At 42.4% G+C, this 15052-nt stretch overlaps 1 protein-coding gene across 1 annotated transcript in view; it reads right to left on the minus strand.

Annotated features, from left to right (window-relative positions):
- Positions 1–9430: 9430 nt before the first annotated feature.
- Positions 9431–15052, minus strand: part of LOC147624213 (beta-hexosaminidase 1-like) — a 66821-nt gene continuing 61199 nt past the window's right edge. The window contains exons 7-8 of the mRNA XM_086820037.1: positions 10721–10971; positions 9431–10481 (exon numbers count right to left, since the gene is read on the minus strand). Of these exons, the coding sequence (XP_086676163.1) occupies positions 10312–10481; positions 10721–10971 (421 nt within the window). The 3' untranslated portion in view covers positions 9431–10311. The remainder of the gene's footprint in view (positions 10482–10720; positions 10972–15052) is intronic.

Consider the following 15052-nt stretch of genomic DNA (forward strand, 5'->3'; position numbering starts at 1 on the left):
CTAAGGTCCACTACTAAAGCCATGTAGAGGGGCCATAAATTCCAATACCCTCCCTGGACCTCAACATGGCCAAGAAGTGTGAAGGAATACCAAAATACCCTCCCATGTTCCAAACACTAACTATGGGACTATCCAAGAAGATTTGCCCTCTCATGAGGCAAATGTCTAAAACATTACATGAGCTACATCATGTGGTGCTCAGAGGTAACTATCCAAAAGTCCCACTACTACTACTACTAAGAAAGTTACATGAGCTACATCATGTGGTGCTCAGAGGTAACATACATCAAAAAGACTTCAAAAAGCCCAATCAGAGTCAATAGAAGCAAAATTTGCTTCTTCCTTTGCCAAAACTTCTTTTTCCTCAACCAAGTGTGCTTTATCATTCTTTGTTGGTGTAGTTCTTTGTGCTCTTGGTCTTCTTTGTATCTTTACATCCATGAAGAGCTTTTTCTCCAATTGGATTATAGTCCTTGTCTTCCTTCTTGTGATGATGCTGACATCTTTTCTTTTCTTGATGAAGCTCAATCTGAATGGTGTGTATGCCATCAATGAAGGATTTTGAGATGAGTACAGAAATCCCATTGTCCCAAACAATGGTGATATAGATTTATACCCGATTTTGGATTAACAAATTGACCACTCAAATCAAGGGGCAAATCTGATTTGATGCTTCATAGAGGTTTAGCAACACTCAAATGTGAGATATGAACCATTAATGGCCCTAAAAACCTTGGATGATTAGCACTAATCAAGGTATTAGTGAATGTAATTTTCTGGTTTTTGAGCAGAAAATACCCTCATTTGTAGAGCACCGTCGGAGGGGCAAATCAAGGGGCTTTCTTGATATGAACCTTTGGCAAGCTGTAGCAAGTCCTCAATGGTAGGTTTGAACCCTCAATGGTCCAAAATCACCTCAAAGATTAGCACTAATCACTTGATTAACAGAGGTAAAAAACTGTTTGCAGTGCAGAAGAAGGGGTAACCTTGGAGTGAAAGAATGGATGTCTTTCACTAAACATTTCCAAAAAAGCTTCAACATGATTCAATAGCAATGTGTCTACATGATAATCATCACCCTAAACACTTGATTAAGCAAAGAAATCATTACTTAATCTCTGTTTTGACCAAAGTGCCTTCTGTAGTTGTGACAGTGCTGGAGGAGCTACAAGCAGTCGTTTTCAGCCAAATCTGATGCTACCGGCGCGTTCGCCATGCCCAAAAACCCCCGGGGTTGAAGGGAATTAGATCAATTTGTAGTGGTTGACTCAATTTTTGCAAAAATTCAAAATTTTCCCTTCATGATGGCGACGACGATTCCGCCTGCTGTGAGCTGCGTTTTGCTTCGTGCCTTCACGTGGAGGGTCGCCTAGGAGTTAGCTTGAAGCCCCTAAGAGGGCTTGATCATTGGTGAAGTGGTTTGTGCACAGCAAGGCAAAGTTCAGCTGTGGGTGCAGATGGGCTATGGTGAGAAGAGGTAAAAGTGACTTATCTAATGAGAGATGATTAGCAAATAAGATTAGGGACTAAACACAACTTGAGGGTGACTTACATGGCTCTGATACCATGTTAGAAAACATGGGAGCTCAAGGATGGATTGAGCACATGATTAGAGCAAGGATAAAGAACTAGGGAGCAAGACTATGCTTAAACATGGCTAGATTAGCTAAAGACAAATGATATGAGCATAATGACAATGTGAATAAGGCAAAAGCTTGATATCTCTTCATTAGATGAGGAGCCTTTAAATAGGCTGAAGTACAAAAGGATTAAGGAGGAGATTAGGATCTAATCCTAATCAAGATGCTTATCACTTGCCTAGAAGCGAGCACCCAAAGCCTAGAGTAGAGTGCAAGATATAGAGATTCTCCACTAAGGCATATAAAAAGCTGAAAATAAGACCATTCAAAAAGGAGCTACTAACCCTTAGAGAAATAATCTACTAAGGTCCATTACTAAAGCCATGACTAAAGCCATGCTATTAAACCTTAGAGAAATAATCTACTAAGGTCCACTACTAAAGCCATGTAGAGGGGCCATAAATTCCAATAGTTGTGTGCATTCTTGCTTCTTCTTCTCCAAGCTTTGTGTGCTTTCCTGCAACCCTAATTCCAACAATTGGTATCAGAGCAAGCATCGGCTCCCAGGGCTACGCCGCTAGCACCCTTCGACTCACGTTCTCCGATTGAGGTGAGCTTTTACGAGCGCTTGCAGCTCCCTATACTCTACAAAAAAGCCCTTGGTGCTTGCAGGTTCTCAGAAATTGCATCTGAGGTCGTTTCGAGCTCCGTTTTTGCATTACAAGTTCTGCACAGGTGTTTTCGTCATTTTGTGCAAAAATTTCGACAGTGCAATTTTCTGCAAAACAGGCATACATATTCTATTGTGGACCGTGCTACATAGCACGAGTTGTTTTCTGTTCAGTCTTTGCTTCATTTACAGGTAGCTTTTGCATCAGTTTCAGTCAGTGGCCATGGCTAATAACAGCAATGAGATGTATTTCGCATGTTGTCTGCTGATGACAAATTTGAAGGAGACAGCAACTACCCACTTTGGGCATACATGATGCAGCATGTTTTGGTTGCAAAAGGAGTGTGGAACATTGTGCAGGGTATGGATGTACGTCCAGGTTCTGTGGATGTAGGATCTGTTAAGAATGTTGCAGGTTCTAGCAGCTCTACTGTTGCTGCTGTTTTATCCACTGCTGTGAACAAGCTCGTTGGGATGGTAAAGATGTGCAAGCTCATGCCTTGATTGCACTTTCTGTCACACGTAACATCACTTCACATATTCGTTTAGCTAAAACAGCAAAACAAGCTTGGGATATTCTAGCTGGTTTGTATGTAGGTCGTAAGGAGGCAAAAATCTCTTACCTGCGTAAAGAGCTAGAATCGAAGATTATGCAAGAAGATGATGACATGAATGTTTTTCTTGTTGCTGAGATTAAAGATCTCAAGGAACAGTTGATTTCTGTAGGTGAGATTATTCCTGATCATTCTCTTGTGTGCAGACTGTTCTTGATGCTTTACCTGAGTCATATCAGACTTTTGCTTCCACGTGGAGACTTGTTACTGAGGACAGACCTGATGTTGTCAAGTATGATACTTTAGTCAACAAGCTCTTGCAAGAAGCGCAGTCCAGGCAAAACAGGGCTAGGCAGCGTGCAATTGATCAAGCATTTGTTGCTGCCTCCAGCAGAGAAAAAGTGGTAAGACAATCCCTTCCACTTTTTCTCTGCCTCCAGCAGAGAAAAAGTGGTAAGAAAACCCCTTCCACTGTTTCTTCTCTTATTAGTAGGTCTGCAACTTCTTCTCCTTCCACCACAGGTAGCAACAACAGGTCTGAGAAGATTCTTGATAAAGGCAAGAAAAAGATCAGGTGCAACTATTGTAAGGTAATTGATCATGTCATTAAGAATTGCCCTAAGCTAAAGGCTAAAGAGACAAAAAAGAAAGAGTCAAATGCAGCCACAATAGCGGATGCTTCTACAAATGCAGATTCTGCAAATGTTGCGCAGGATCCAGAATGGGCATTTAGTGTGTATTGCCAGTATGACCCATCTGTACATAATGCATGTTTGGCAGTTTTTGTTGACTCTGATGTATGGTATTTTGACAGTGGTGCTACAAAGTACATTACCTCGCATCGTGATATGTTCACTTGTCTTGAGGCTGTCCCTAATGGGAATACTGTCACATATGCCAATAATGCTTCTTATCTAGTGAAGGATGTTGGTAAAATTATGCTTACTGCTGCAAATGGCAGCGCTTTCACACTTTCAGATGCTTTGTATGTGCCAAGGATAAAGAAGAATCTATTGTCTATCTCTGCGCTTGCTAGACTTGGACTTGTAGTCAAATTTGTGGATGACAGATGTACTGTTCATGACTTCTGGTGATACGATTATTGTATCTGGCACCTTGTTTCGTGGGTTGTATAGGCTCAATTCTTATGACAAGTGTGTGGAAGATTCAACAAATGCAGGTTCTGATGAAAAGTCAGTTTCAGATGCAAAACTATGGCATGCTCGTTTTGGTCATCTGAACTTTGCTAGTTTGCTGCGTTTGCAGAAATTTGATATGGTTGCTTCATTGTCCCCCTCTTGAGGCACCATTGAAACATGTTTGTGAAGGTTGTATTTTGGGCAAAATGCAGCGTTCTGCGTTTCCAAAGGATGGTTCTGTGCGGGCCACTCGTCGCAAATTGTAACTTGTACATAGTGATGTATGTGGACCTATGCAAACTCTGTCATTTGGTAAACACTTGTACTTCGTGACTTTCATTGATGATTACTCAAGGCATGCATAGGTATATCCACTGAAGGCAAAGTCCGAAGTGTTTTTGTGCTTAAAACAGTTTTTGCTTATGGTTGAAAATGTATCTAATTGTACTGTCCGTTCTGATCGAGGGGAGGAGTACATGTCTAAAGAGTTTGATGCATTTCTAGCTAGTTGTGGGATAAAACACCAATGTACAGTGCCGTATATCCCTCAGCAAAATGGTGTTGTTGAGAGGAAAAACAGGTCACTTATGGAGATGGCACGATGTATGGTCAAAAGCCAAGCTTTGCCACATGCGTTTTGGCTTGAGGCTGTCATGTGTGCTGCATATGTACTCAACAGGTGTCCCACTAAGGCCTTGCAGTCTGTTACTCCATACAAAGCTTGGCATGGCAGGAAGCCTTCTATTGGTCACTTGCGTGTCTTTGGTTGCTTGGCCTATGCTTTAGTGCCTGTGCAACAATGTAAAAAATTGGATGATAAGGCTGTCAAATGCATTTTTGTTGGTTACAGTGTTGAGAGCAATGGTTACAGATTGTATCATCCGTAGTCAAAGCGTATCTTGATTAGTCGAGATGTTGTTTTTGTGGAAGATGCTGTGCACCCTTTGTTATCATGTACCAAAGAGACAAGTGTGAGCTCACGAGATGTATTTGATACGTTGTTGCCTCTGTTTACAGGTAGAAATTCAAATGTAAGTCCTAATGAGGTAAATATTCAGCCTATGCAGATTTCAAACGACATCATAGATCAGCCTATTTCTGATGCAGATTTACAGGATGTAATTTATGAGGACAGGGCTGAAAATGAGCAAGCTAGAGGTATGTCTAAATGGCTGGTGCAAACCTTGCGTGATAGTAAAATTGATGCACCTATGTCTCGTCGTATTCGTTAAGATTTTCAGCATGCCTCTTATGCATCAGATTGTTATGATTTTGCTGTGTCTAGTATGTGTGAAGAGGAAGAACCTCTTTCATTTGATGAGGCACAAAAATCAGAAATTTGATTGGCTACAATGCAAAGTGAATATGATGCTATAATGAAGAATGGTACATGGTCTTTGTGTGATTTGCCTATTGGTAAAAAGGTCATTGGATGTAAGTGGGTTTTTAAGTTGAAACGAAAGCCAGATGACAGTGTTGATCGCTATAAGGCTAGACTTGTTGCAAAGGGTTATGCTCAAGAAAAGGGCATTGATTTTGATAAGACCTTTTTTCCCACTTGTCGTATGACTACCATTCGTAGCATTTGTGCATTGACAGCTCATAATGGTTGGAATGTACATCAGTTGGACATAAAGACTGTATTCTTGAATGGAGATTTGCATGAGGAGGTGTATGTATCGCAGCCTCGTGGTTTTGTTCAAAGAGGGCAGGAAAACAAAGTGTGCAGGTTGAAAAAGGCTTTATATGGTTTAAAGCAAGCTCCACGAGCTTGGTATGAAAAGATACATACATATTTGAGTGCACATGGTTTTCAAAATAGTCCAACAGAAAGCACTTTGTATGTTAAACATGTGGATGATGTACATCTAATCATTGCTCTCTATGTCAATGACATGCTGCTCATAGGACCAAATGAGAGTCATATTGCTGATTTTAAGGCTGATTTGAATGTCTCTTTTGAGATGTCAGATTTGGGACATTTGCATCATTATTTGGGGATACAATTTAAGCAGTGTGATGGAGGAATTGCTTTGTGTCAGACAAAGTATATTGAGACATTGTTACGGAGATTTGGCCTTGAAGACTGCAAGCCTATTGCTACTCCAATGGAGACAGGTTTGAAGTTGAGTCTTCATGATGCTGGAGATCACTTTGATGTCACACTCTATCAGACAGCTGTTGGTTGCCTCATTTATGTATGTATTACGAGGCCGGACATTCAGTTTGCAGTCTCACAGGTGAGCAGGTTTATGCATAGCCCAGGGTCTCAGCATTGGAAGACAGTTAAACGCATCTTTCGCTACTTGAGTGGCACCATACATCTTGGGCTGTTTTATCCCAAGGGGGGATCGTTGCCGCCAAATTTACATGCTTTTTCGAACTCAGATTGGACTGGTTGCTATGACACAAGAGTATCCACAAGTGGTTTTTGTTTCATGCTCCGTAGCTCATGCATATCTTGGTTGAGCAAGAAGCAACCTACTGTGGCCACTTCTAGTTGTGAAGCTGAGTACAGGGCAGCTTTCACAGCTACGGTTGAGTGTGTGTGGCTCAGACGGCTTATGGGCTGACTTGGGTGTTGGACAGGAGTCTGCCACCTCTATCTACACTGACAGTTAGAGCGCATTGGTAGTTGCGAGAAACCCAGTTTTTCATGCCCGCACAAAGCACATTGAGGTGCATTATCTCTATGTCAAGGAGAGACTCTCAGTAGGAGAGATCAGCTTGGCCTATGTGCCAACACAGGATAACCTCGCGGATCTTTTCACAAAGACGCTTCCTCGTGAGAAGTTCGAAGCTTTTCGCAAAGCTTTGGGCTTGCTCCCCTTTGTGGATTGATCTACTTCGGGCATGACACTTCCTTATACATGAGTACCAACTCTCATTCACACCATCACTCCCAGGGAGGATTTATTGCCATATATATAGACAGTGATATGTACGAACACACTTAGGACCGATGGGGTACTTTTTTCCTCTTTAGGAGATTTTTTCCCCCGGCTTGTATATACGACCATCATTCTAGGGCTATCTTATCTTTTGTACATTGACACAATCTAATACATTGTGTGTTGTGTGTATTCTTGCTTCTTCTTCTCCAGCTTTGTGTGCTTTCCTGCAACCCTAATTTCAACAAGACACGCAAACATAAACACACGTTCACACACTCACATCATACACAGACACATGCACATACACACACTAGTACATGTATACAATCAAGACACTTGCACGATGCATGCAAACATGAACTCGACATTAAATAATCACAGCCACGTGTGTATCACAATCACAGATGAGCGTGCAAGTATGTGTGCGTGTGAAAGAGGGAGGAGGGAGAGAGAGAGAGAAAGAGAGTTTCTATGTGTGTGAGGGAATATGAGAAGAGAGTATATGTGCATGTGTATGCATGAGAGAGAGAGAGAGAGGTGAATGTGTGTGTCTGTGTATGAGAGAGAGAGAGGACTGGTGCATGTACATGTGTATGTGTGTATGTGAGGATGTTTGTATGTGCATGTGTGGGAGATTGAGTGTGTGTCTTTATGAGAGGCACACATGTACACATGTACATATACATACATACACATGAATGCACATGTATATATGCACACATGAACATACACACATACACACTTGCACGTATAAACACGTGTATATACATGGCATGCACACTACATAGAGTACATGCACACACACTTAGACGTACACACTTACTCACATGTAGACACATATACACACTCACCTACACAAACATATGCATAGAGTTACACGTTTGTATATGCATATACGCACATGTACACTCACCTACACAAACACACATGTGTGGACACACGTACACACATAGAGATATGCACACTTACACACACATACACATACATGCATATGCACGTACATAAGCACAAATAGATACACATACACACACATACACAAGTACACATGCACATATATGCATATATAGACACGTGCATACACATTTGCACGTGTACATATACACGCTCACACATACATGCATATGTACATATGCACATACATCTATATCTATACAAGATAAAGCAAGGTGCCTACCCTATAAACCTAGCCTTTACGTGGAGAAAGGAGAGGGAGAACTTTTAAAAAGAAGAAAGGAGAAGAGAAGACGGTCTTTGGGGATTTCTTTCCCACGTACCTAGATGCATTAGGACTCATAATTAATTATCACCATCAAGTCATTTGCTCATTCAATGAGTTTCTTATATATATATATATATATAATACATTAGAAAGCAAATTGTCCATCCCTCCTCCCTCCACACACACATCTTCTAATATTATATTATATATATGTGTAAGAGAGAGAATGTACCTTCCTATACATACATAGATAAATACACATATTATATGCATATGTAAGAGAGAGAATATACCTACCTATACATACATAGATAAACACACACACACACATAGATAAATACACATATATAATATGTATGTATGTATGTATCTATAGGTATGTAAGCATGTGTATATAAATAGATCTATATGTATGTCGACGTACATATGTATGTGCATGCACACACGCATACCACACATGATACATGCCCACAAATACATACACACTTGTACGCATAGATACACGTGCACACAGAGATATGTACTTACACGCACACTCAAGCTTTCACACATACATGCGTGTACATGCACACAAGCACATACATATACTCACATACACAAGTACATGTGCACACATGCATACACACATGTATACAGACATAAACTCACACATTTGCACATGGTACATACACACTCACATATGCACGTGCATGTATACACAGATTAAAAAAGATGCACATGGATATATTCACATGGTCACACGTACATGCACACTTACACATGGATACACACACACAAACATACACACCACATACACACAATCACACCATACACACACTAGCATATACGCACGATCAAGAAACTTGTATGACATACACGCATGAAGTCGACATTGCACAATCATGTATACGTATATACATGCACACATAATCACATTAGCGTGCAAAAGAAAAGACAAAAGACATTGTATGTAAAATACACTTATTTAAGAGTGAGCACACCTCACCATGCATCCCTACGTATTAAAATTTAATATTAATTAAAAGTATATGTGTGTACATGTTTATTTATTTTGTAAATGCACATGTATATATAAGTAAATGCACGTGTATATAGGTATATGCACATGTTTATATATTAATTAAAAGTATGTGTAAGTGTTTATTTATTTTATAAATGCACATGTATATACAAATTAAAAGTATGTGTATATGTGTATATACAAATTAAAAGAGAGAAAGAGAGCGAGAGATAAAGAATAAAAAGTAGCTTTTAATAAAATATAAATTAAATAAAAAATAGAAGAAGAGAAGAGAACTTTTTAACGTCGTAGGAAACTATCCCAAGAGACCAAATTGATCTATCCGACAAAAGTTACAACCAATGAGAGAGAAAGAAAGAAAGAAAGATATATTAAACGTCTACTAAAGACCCAATGGACCTATGAGACTAAAGTGGTACAATAATGTCCATGGCATATCTCATCATGGAATGGAAAATAAGAAATATAGCTCTCTCACTGGGGTGATACAAAACTGTCCATGGAACACTAAGAACATAAAAACATGGGAGCAACATCAGCTCCAAGTAGATGATATACCACTCTCCAAAATGTCAAGCATGGGGTTGACGAGTATGGCCGAGAGGTCTCCCTAAGCGTGTGTGTCTCATGTGGAGAGGTCCGGTAGCTGATGCGCGCTCTGGGCCATGCGCTATACGCTTGGATCTCCTTGCAGCGAGGCGGCTAAGTGCACATAGGTAGGGCAGCATATGCTGAGACATTGTTGCTTGCAAGCGAGCGTGGAGAGAGAACCTTAATTAAAAAAGTGGCCACTTAATTGTTGATACTAACAAAACGAAATGTTTTGAATAATACATATACTACCAAAACGAAATGTTCTGAATATACATATACTGCCTCTAAATATCTCGTTACTAGCTATGACAAAGCCATGTGGTTGTCCCCTTGAAGAACCTGACAGCTTTCGTTTATCTTGACTTCATGTTACGCTTTGGTCTAGTCCCTTCGCGTTAACTAGTTAATCTAGCCCCCATTTATCACATCAGTAATAAAACAAAATATATGCCAATGCACCTGAAATAAGAGAGCCCCTTAAATTCATGAGAGGAGCATAACTATATATATATATTTTATCATCTCCTGTCAGGAGACAGCAACACTGCCTTCCACCAATTCTGCAAGAGGTTTCACATTTATAAGAACATCAGTCTGCAACACAAATCTCCGCTCTCAGCTACAGAACCATCATTCATAATCATTGCAAGTAACAAGAACCCGGGCCTGTCGGAGGGTTTCTGGCCAGCTGATTAGTTACAGGTGCTGCTGCAATGTTCCGCTGATTGAGCAAACACCGGAAGTACTCAAGTCTCGCCTCGGCTTCATCAATGCTGTTTGCAGTATAGTCTAAGGGGCTCCACAAACGCTCTGTGCTTGATAACCACACAGTATTAGTGCTCTCTCTCTCTATACACGCACATACAGACATGCATATGTAATGTATTTATGTATGACATGCATGCATGCAGCCATGAATGGTTGTATGTCTGTGTGTGTGTATGTATGCATGCCATGCATGTATGTAAACTTTTCATAAGTTTGCACATAGAATGATAACGACTTATTGAAAACAAGTACTGCAACTTGGCAAGAGTTATTTCACCCACCTGCAGCAGCAGCAGCACGAGGCCATATAGTCTGGAGTAAATCTGATGCATCAACTGTTTCACCCCACATGCATACTTCTCCACCTAATACAAGTTCTTGCTCTGAAGAATCTGTGATATTAGTTAAGGGTTCGTTTGTGTAGAAGCTCTCCCAGGGAACATTTAAATGATCCAGGTACCAAACATCTTGGTTGCTTACAATGCATCGAAATCCTTGGGCAACGACTTTTGGTGCAACTCCTGGTCCTAGCCTGGATAGAACAGGAAGAGGGGGGGGGGGGGGGGGGGGGGAAGAGTAATTGTAAAATTGATTTTAAAAAATGAATGGTTTAAGCACCCTGGTCCTCTCCTTTACCACCAGAGACGGAAACTAGTCCAAACCTAGATAGAACAGGAAGAAAAAAAAGAATAGTTGTAAAATGGAGTTAATTTGATTTAAAAAAAATGCATGGTTTAACCACTCTGATCCTCTCCTTCACCACAAGAAACATCATAGGTCTTCAAAATCATCAGAATTGTTTGTAGACTTGCAAGGTCTCCAGCATGTGCATGAGGCTTTTCTTGAAAAGGCCACGCATAACCAGGTCAGGAAAGCAGAATGGATTCACTCTCAATTCTTCATTCACCAATTCTTTTGCACGGAGAGGGTGAAGGACAACCCACTATTTGACATAGCCAGCACCACAGTGTGTCATCTGCATAATTTCTGCCATTTGCCTAGGTTCTCATCACCTCAGATGTGAGATGAGGCCATGGCGCAGGGGATCTAAGTCACAGGAACTTGCTGTGTATGGACCCTTAAGATGCGAGAGAGAGAGAGAGAGAGAGAGAGAGAGAGAGAGAGAGAAATGAAATGAAATGAAATGTTATATTAACGTCTTCAAAAGGCCATAATGACCTATGAGACCAAAAGTTACATCATGGTGGATCTGATACAATGTCTGGATAAAAAAAAACCCAGAAAATGAAAAATAAAGATGATACTACTGGCACCTAGAAAATGAAACTGGAACTGGAAGGTACACTATGGAGGTACCTCCATCTCATAATATGTGCCGCATCGGACACTGGCGGATCTCCTCAATATCCTCTGTGGTCAACACCCTGACTGGGTGTCTCGCATGCCTCGCAAGAATAATCCGAATCTGCCGCTGCAACCTCCGTCTATGCTGGGATGCCCTCCTCCGTAGTCGTGGGCGTCTGGACCACCCAAGCTCAATCGCACGATCAATCAGTGTACCCCTGGTGTGGGCGGTATCCATGTCCTGCTGCTGCTGTGGTCCATCTGGCGCAGTGATGGCCGGACTAAAGAAGTCTGTAATGTGCGTCTGAGTCTGGCTCTCTGTGCGCCTAAGCAGGCTATCTCTATGTCTCCGCAGCTCAAGCAAGAACAATCCCAAACACCTCTGGTCCTGGTACCCCATGACTCTGGAAAGTGGTCCAAAACCCTCTCTGAATAAACAGTGGAAACGACCACGTATCTCATAGTATGCAGTACAATGGCATATATAATGCAGCTCTGTCTCTGGCTCCCCATGGCATACTCGGCATATCCTGGCCTCAGCTGGTATACCTCTATATCGGCCAATCTCAATCTCAAGCTGGTGTGAGGATGTGCGAATCTGACCAATAGCACATCGTACTGCATGAGACAAGTGTACATCCATGTAACTGGGTCTGATCACAAAACCATCTGCTGTGAGCTGAAGAAAATGCTCTCTGTAGAAAGCCATCTTCGTGCCCAGCTCCTCAGTCGGCTGTATCCATGTCCTCCTAATGTCCAGCTGAACTAAATCCTGACGGATGAGTCTGGTAATCTCTGTCCGTGTAAGAGTGAGAGAGGGTGCCTCCAGAGAATACTGGAAGGGAGGCAATCTGTCCATGCTAAAACCATGTGCCTGGAACCAAGATGTCATCTGTCCATACCAACAAGCCGTGTCTCCCTGTAAAGCCAACTGTCGGGAGGACTCCAGGGCGAGGCGTGCATATCTGTCTCGGGGGAGATCCCACAAGCCATGTATGTAGGAGACTGATCTCGTAAGAGCCTCAATCACCAGAGGGGCAACCGCCAGCTCTGCTCGAATAATCTCATGAGGTACCACAGCCTTGGCTCTAATAAGCCTAGCAATCATAGATACCAAAGGCCTCTCCATACCTCTCCACCCGCCTGCGCTGTGATGGCCCACTGAAGGTCCCCATATCTGCACTCCATAAAGCATAGCTGATGTCACTAGAGTGTCAAAAAGCCAGAGTTTCGTTCGAGGTTCCTGAAACTGAACCTGCGAACACATCCTCTCCAAACCACCCAGGGCTGCATGTGCTCTAGTCAATCTAGTCTCTGCTGCTCTCCTCATCGAAAACACTGGCCCACTGAATACTACCCCAAGATATGTATATGCATCTGTATACTCCACAATCTCCTGCCCATATGTAAATGTGGAAGCTGATCGCCTAACCCACTGTGGCGTGGTGTTAAACACCATAACCTTGGTTTTGCCAAGGTTGACAGTCAATCCACTATCATGTGCAAACTCATGTAAAGCATCCAGATGACGCTGCATACCCTCAGGAGAGTCAGAGATCAACACAATATCATCAGCATATAACAATAGTGGGATCCATGTACCTGCTAGCTGGGCTCCTCTGTCCCCCAATCTCTCAATGTAGTCAGAAGCCTCATCCACATACATACCAAACAGTGAAGGAGATAACGGGCAACCTTGCTTCACTCCTATAGTGGAGTGAACCAAAGTAGAGACCCCCTCTGGGGTGCGTACCTGTCCTGCAACTGATCTGTATAAAGCCATAATCCCCCATATGAGCTCTGTGGGTACCCCCATCTCCTGTAATCGCCTCATCAATCTGGCTCTGGGCACTGTATCAAATGCTTTGCGGAAGTCCACAAAGCTACAATAAATCCGTCGCCCATGCGACCTGCCCTCCTCAATAATGGCCCGCAGAGTCAAGATGTGGTCAAGAGTAGAGAAACCTCTCCTGAACCCTGCCTGTCCCTCTGCTCGAATGCCAACTCTCTCTGCCCATCTACTCAACTGCTGCTCAAGAATGGATGCATACAATCGAGCTAGTGTGTGACCAATCATAATAGTGCGATAATTACCTGGCTCCATAGGGTCCCCTGACTTGAAGATAGGCACGATGGTGGACCTACTCCAAGTCTCGGGTAAGCCTTCGCACATAGCACGATTGAACATCACTGCTAGAAGCTCTGCCAGCATGTCTCTCGCATGAATAAAGTGCTCAGCAACCAATCCATCGTGATCATATGCTCTCCCAGTCTTCATCCTATCAATGGCCTTCCTTACCATCTCTGCGGTAAAGAAAGTACATGTCTGTGGGCATGGTGCTGGCGGGTCAGGAAAAGGTGTCTGTCCAGGAACTGTATATAGAGATGCTGCATAACTACCCCAGACCTCTGTAGAAGTGATGGCCAAAGCAGGGGAGGACTCATGAAACAGACGCCAAGCCTCCCTCGAATCCTGGCTCAAGAACAGCTGGTATAATTCCTGCTCTAGCTGAGCAAGGAAGGCCCGCTTCTTCCTTCGCACAAGGCGTCGGAAGGCAATACGTGACTGTCGGTGAGTAGTGACTCCCAAAGCAACTGAATCATGGAAAAAACATTAAAAACCTGACTAGAGCCGAGGATAAACAGCCATATAAGTGCCAATGGTACAAGCTATAGTGATACAATGTTAGGGGACCAAAGTCCTCAATATCTATGACTGTATAGAGGCTTTGCATGTCCACTACTTGTAGAGGGGCACTCCGTTATCTCTGTAGAATCTCTCGGATACGAAGATGTCGGGTGGAGTATCCTCTCTGAGTCCCCATGGGGAAAATGATAGGCATGCTAGCTGCCACACTTTGCCTATGGAATTGGCTAGAGATGAGCCCCCTCATGGACTGAAAGTTGTGCATAATTTTGGGACAGCCTAAGCTGATTAAATCTCACCTGCCACTCATGCCACTGAGTAAGAACATTTTGAACGAGTCTCATGCATGGACCCTTATGTAAATGCAAGTATTGGGAGGCCCCCGTTGCACGGGTCACCATCGCATAGAGCACATGGCTCCGTGCCGCATGTTTCTAGCCAGGATCTTATGCATGCACCTACTGCTGTCCCATTGGATAAGAGGAAGAGAAAGCATGCAGATGAGGGTCACCATGCCAAGAGGCTTAAATAATTTGAAGCAGGTAACAAAACAAATCCGTAAAATTTGAAGCCTATCATGGTGATTATGATGCAAGTAAGGCAATGGCTTTTATAGCCTAGTTTGATACTATCTTCAATGATGAGAAATTTTCTGAGAAAT

Source organism: Cibotium barometz, chromosome 25 (assembly GCF_041138505.1).
Source record: "Cibotium barometz isolate CiBa-2024 chromosome 25, ASM4113850v1, whole genome shotgun sequence".
In the NCBI taxonomy this organism is placed as follows: domain Eukaryota; kingdom Viridiplantae; phylum Streptophyta; class Polypodiopsida; order Cyatheales; family Cibotiaceae; genus Cibotium; species Cibotium barometz.